Raw genomic sequence first — 6,000 nt, forward strand, 5'->3', positions numbered from 1 at the left:
CCCGTGTTATGTGCGATGATGATGATGATGATGGTGCTGTTACTTGAAGCACACTGTTAGCAGGTTTTCATTCAGCTCAAGTCACAGTGTCATTAAGTCTCTCCCATGTTCATATAAATTGTTCACACTTTGGCTTCCAACTGCCACAGGCTGAAAGTCCATTTTCCTATAAATGCTTATTGCTTTAACGTATAGATTAGGTTGAGGAAGGTAATAATTCATATTGTGAAACACTGTGTCCATTAAATGTACTTTTTTTCTTTAAGTATCTGGACTTAACGGTTTCTCTGAACACATGTGAAAATGAAAAGATTTTTGAGTATAAAATGTATTTTTGTCCTGGAGGCCCTTTCAGTCTAACATCTAATATCCGTGACAAAGCTTGTGCAGTTTGTGTCACAACCCATCCACTTGTTCTTATCTGTTCACTGCTATGCTTCTTTCTAAAATGACGCCTGTCCTGTGAAATTCTTGTGATCAGCTTGAAATGGATTCTCTCTACTAGCCATTACGAGGTCTTCCGTCATGCTTTGAAGTTTCGCTATAGGCTTGTGTCCATGGCTGTAAAACTTCAGCTTACAGTCTGTTGTGGAGGTCATTTTTATTTAGCTGAACGTTAGTTACAAGTAAATGCCAGTCAAACGAGCTTCCATCAGATGTCCTGTGACAAGCTAGTGGGACAGAATGGGATGCTGTCATTCCTGATAAGCACACAGATTTGTCTCTTTGTACGTTATGGATGAGTACAGGAATTTCTGTTATTGAAGGTCAGCCCAAAATATAAAAACTGAATGAATGTGGAAATATTTCTAGAAAAGCAAAATGTCTGAAGAAACCAAAGAGTCTTCTAGAGTGGGAGAGTGACTGCTACACCAGTACATGTGCACTTCAGTGTGTGTTCAGAAAGTATTGAGCCCCCTTCAGATTGTGTTTTCAATGGATACATTTGAGCCCATCAGTTTACACTAAAAAACCGTAAGAACAAAGAAGGAAGCCTGTTTTCAGAAAGATTCACAAATTCACAAAACTGATACAGTTTCTCTCATTTTTATAAGCATTCAGACCCTTTACTGGGACACTCCAAACCGTGTGCTTCAGTTCTCCTTGAGTTGTGTCCAGAACCTGACTGGGGTCTGCCACCATTCACACAGTGAGGTATGAAGTCCAAGGGACTCTCTGCAGACCTCCATGATTTAATTCTGGTAAAGCTTAGATCAGGGTGAGAGTACAGAACCATTTCTAAATCTCGGGGTCTTCCCAGTAGCACAGTGGCCACAATAATTTTGAAATGTCAGCTGTTTGAAACCACCAGGAGTTGGCTGGCCAGCCAAACTGAATAACCGGATATGAAGAGCCTTGGTCAGGGAGGTGACCAAAAACCCCAATGGTCACTCTAACAGAGCTCCAGATATCCTCTGCTGAAATGAGAGAAGCTGGCGAAAGGACAACCATCTCGGAGTACTCCATCAGGCAGGTGTGAATGGCAGACTGGACCCTGAGATCATGATGAAACAAAAATTGATTTTTTGTTGGGCAGAATCCCCAAGCACTATGTCTGGTAAAGATGGGCACTGCTCATCACCTACCTAACACTATCCCTGTGGTGAAGCACAATGGTGGCAGCATCATGCTGTAGGGGTTCTTCTCAGCAGCAGGGACAGGGAGACTGCTCAGAATTTAGGGAAGGATGAATGCAGCTAAATACAGAGAGGTCCTTGAAGAAAACCTGCACATGATCTCCGAACTGGGGTGACAACAATGTCCTGAAGGACACAGCCAAGACAATGCTGATGTGGCCCTCGGACAAGTTTGTGAGTGGCCCAGCCGAAGCCATGTAGATCATCTGTGGAGAGACCTGTGGACTGCGGTTTACAGACACTTCCCACCCAATCCAATGGAGTTTGAGAGGATCTGCCAGGAAGAATGGGATAAAGTGCCCAAATCCAGGTGTGCAAAGCTTGTAGAGACTTGCCCAAGAACGACCCCAAGCTGGAATTGCCACCAAAGGGGCTTCTCCAAAGTACCTAATAAAGGGTCTGAATTCTTGTGTGAATGAAAGATTTCAGTTTTTGTTTTTTAATAAATGTGCAAACCTTTCTAAAAACACGGGTTTACTTTGTCATTAGATTTTAAAGTGTGCAGAAACTGAATACTTTTCTAAATGCACTGTATAAAGGTTTATGGGCCCATTGTTACCACATGTGCAGGCTACAGTGATATGACGTGTATGTGTGTGGTGTTATGAACTCTAATTGTCATTTTTTCTAAATGTTTAAAATTACATTTATTTATTTTGCCTGCAGTATCTTTCAAACTGTAAGTACATAAAAGAGAATGCAGGCAGCCTGTAACAGCACTGAAACATTCACTGATTCATTTGTTCATTTCATTCCATGTCGTCCTTTTCTCCTGCAGTACTGTATATGGACAGATGGTCTGAATGCTCTCCTGGGGAGGGAAATGGCAAGCGATCTGACGAAGTCTGATCTGGATACCCTGTTGAATATGGAAATGAAACTCCGGCTTCTCGACCTCGAGAACATCCCAATCCCAGAGGCTCCGCCCCCAATCCCCAAAGAGCCCAGTAACTATGACTTTGTTTACGACTGTAACTAATAAGCAGATGAACTGATTTATTTCTCACTCAACTGGAAGGAACTGAAAATATTTACAATACATACTCTCAACAAAAAGAGATTTGTGTCCAAATACAAATAACCTCTTTCTCCCTGCTGTAAGCGCTAATATTTTTTGTGATCCCCTTTTGTTTCCGTTCATTTTAACGTAGGTGGAGCACTTAACTCTCTGTGCACATGGCCTTCTTGAAGAATGACGCTCCGGCATTGCCTTTGTCATGTGTGAGACCTGTAGGACGTGTACCAAAAATAATACATACTTGAAGGTCTGGGGCCATTAGAGTTCTGCATTTCCTGTCAGATTGTAAAAATGAAACATTGCCATTTATCACTCAAGCATATTTAATTTGGTAAGTGTTGTGAAACTTGATGAAAAATGCAGGGCACTTAATTAGGTTTTGATCTTTCAGTCTGTTTGCCAAGGCAGTGTTGTATATTTTCACACATGGCAGCTGCTTATCAGCATAGAAGGAATATTCAAATTCAGTTTACAATATTTTATAAAAAAAAAAAAAAAGAATTTTAAAAGCCTCTTCTTCACCATCTACGTTTGTGCTTTTCTTCCCTTTGGACTCGAGTAGAACTCAACGCTGTCCTTACTCTGCCGACCGTTAGCTTTACATGAGATCATGCTCCCTGCATTGGCTGCATTCCTTTGCTTGTAATATATTTTTTAAAAAGCAAACAAATATGTCTGTTCACATGGCAGTCTGTCACTGTTGTTATGTATGACTAAAGAAAAATGTCCAAAACTTCCATAAAGCCACCATTATGTAACGGTTTCACTGTTAATAATATGAAAAGAAATGATGTACACGTGAGTATTTTATTATTAAACATACACAATACAAAAAAGCAAATAAATTAATAGACGAAATGGAAGGCAAGCCATTTATTATAATCTGTGAATGAAGCGCATATTTAAGTTCATACAAACCGCTCTTGTTGCATTTCTAATTCCCTTCATTCTCGTCGGTGTTTCAAAGAAACATTACCACATTTGCTGCTTACATTAAATTTTCTTTTGTCTACTCTTGGTGTTGGCTTCTTTTTTAGGCTTTAGTGTTTTTATTCATTTATTGAAACAAAAGTTCTGCCTTGTTGTACAGTTTTTATTTTATCCGGCTGTCGTATGTTAACTTGTGTTTGCTCTGGCATTGTTAAGAGTTGTTCATGTACATTCAAAATGTCTGAGTTGGATCGCTCAGCCATATCCTGATGCAATGGGTGAAGTGTTGTGGCCAGTGCGATGAGTGCCCACCTATTTGGCTTGTGCCCATACGTGAGTAGCGCTAAACGGACGACTCGCTCACCACCTCCTCAGTCAGTTTTATGGGCTCCCAGTCCCACCTTACTCTACAGTCAGCTTGCCCATCGCTGAGCCTTCGCTCACACGCCTCACACTCAAAATCATTAGGTAACCGAAGCTGCGCATCTGTGGGACGTAGGAAGGGGACACTGGTAGAACGAGTAAACTCGATAAGGCAGTGACCAGGAGTGGGATTTGACATGTTTGACATCGGCCCTAAATGTCACGTCACTGTACTACCTGCCTGATGACTCTAGTGGGCAATCTTGGGAGGGACGGGACAGAACCAGAAACATGTGACAGCTCAGATCAGAATAACCCTGAGAATAGGAGAAAGCAGCGAGATGTCACGTTTAGGAAGTGCTTAATCCCTTAATCTGTCCATCCATTTTCTGAACCCACTTATCAAATGACATCATTATGTAGAGACACCCCGCCTTCTGAGCAGCGCTGGACACGAGCAGAGCCGAATCCTAGCATAAGAGAGCTGAGCGACCTTTCCAATTGCTGCAGCCAGTGAGGGGGGAAATGACCCACCCACACAGAGATAACGGTGTTTCAGAGATTAAAAGATACGTGGAAGCCCACTTAGGATTTGCAAAGAAATGCACTTAAAGGTCTCTTGGACACTGAGAAGCAAGATCCTCTGGTCTGAAAAGCAAGATTAGTGTCATGTTTGGGGGAAAACCTGGAACCACTCAGGTGGGGGCAGCATCATGCTGTAGTGTTGGGGACTGGGAGACCAGTCAGTGTTAAGAGCAGGCTGAATGGAGCAAAGTATGAAGATCTGCTTAATGAAAACCTGCTGTAAAGTTTTCTGGACTGAAGGTTTGCCCTCCAGCAGGACGATGACCCTAAGCAGAAAGCAAAGACAACACAGGAAAGGCTTAGGGACAACTCTGGGAATGTTCTTGAGTTGTGCAGCCAATCAGACACCTCTGGCGAGACCTCAAAATGGCTCCTATCCATTGATGGTCTCCATTCAGACTGACAGAGCTTGAGAGGAACCACAGGCAAGAATGGAAGGAATTCCCCAAATCCAGGTTTGTGGAGCTTGTCACGTCATACCTGAGAAGATTCCAGGCTTGGGATGGCTGCCACGACTAACAACTGAGTGATGGGTCTGAATACTTGTGTTAAAGTGATGATTACGTTTTTGTTTGCTCATTCTGTGGTGCTGAAATTTGTTTGAGGTGGGGGAAAAAATTACAATGATTTTAACAGGGGGCTGTAGGTGCCTCTGATTCGATGGTCTCACAGGACAAGACCTTCCTTGTTTTATTCCCGTCTCTTTATCGGTGACTTTGACAGCTGCCTTCTTGGGGACAGACATCCTCTTTTGAATTTTGACCGTGCACTCCCTTTAAAAACAAATCTAAAGAGGAATTTTGCATGTGTATGTGAGCTTCATGATGGACGTGTGAATTCCATTTATAGCTGGGTGATGTTGCTCTTTTGAGCTTTCCACAAGGAACGTATTTCAGGTTTACAATTTTTTCCACAAGCTCTCAGTGACCAGGTTGTTGTTTCAAATGAATCGGCAGCCTACAGTTATTGTTATTAGTCGTATTTTGTAGAGCCGAACATCACACAAGGAATGCCTCAGTGGGCTTTAACAGACCCTGTTTTTTGACAGCCTCCCACCATTCCAGACTACTTAAGAAGATAAGAAAAAAACTCCCGAAAAAAAATGCAAGAAATCTTGGGAAAGGCAATTCAGAGAGACAGACCCCCTTCCCAGGTAGGATGGACATGCAGTGGGTGTTAACACTAGAATTACCAGAGCCTACAAAAAAACTGGTAGATCCGGCCCACCTTAAATCCGTTCACACCTCTCCGCCAGCGTCTTTTGTCCTGTAAATGTGCTGATAAAGACAAGCAGCAAGCAGCCTCCTATTCAATCCCCCCACCGCTGCAGAACGTGCACAAAGTTCTCCCAGTTCAAGCCTTGATTGAATATCTGGGAGTCAAGTGCTGGAGTTTTAGAGTGGAAATAATAGATCGTTATTTGGAACACTTGCATTTCATGTGTGTTCCGTTTCTACAATAATCTGT

The 6,000-nt window shown here is 42.4% G+C and overlaps 1 protein-coding gene across 5 annotated transcripts in view; it reads left to right on the forward strand.

Moving 5' to 3' along the window:
- elmo1 (engulfment and cell motility 1 (ced-12 homolog, C. elegans)) overlaps positions 1-3,667 on the forward strand; it is a 516,270-nt gene extending 512,603 nt beyond the window's left edge. For all 5 annotated transcript variants that reach the window (XM_051935959.1, XM_028818136.2, XM_028818137.2 and 2 more), the window contains one exon: positions 2,416-3,667. In XM_051935959.1, coding sequence (XP_051791919.1) covers positions 2,416-2,616 — 201 coding nt within the window. In that variant the 3' untranslated portion in view covers positions 2,617-3,667. The remainder of the gene's footprint in view (positions 1-2,415) is intronic.
- Positions 3,668-6,000: the final 2,333 nt, after the last annotated feature.

Source organism: Erpetoichthys calabaricus, chromosome 13, assembly GCF_900747795.2.
Source record: "Erpetoichthys calabaricus chromosome 13, fErpCal1.3, whole genome shotgun sequence".
Lineage (NCBI taxonomy): Eukaryota > Metazoa > Chordata > Cladistia > Polypteriformes > Polypteridae > Erpetoichthys > Erpetoichthys calabaricus.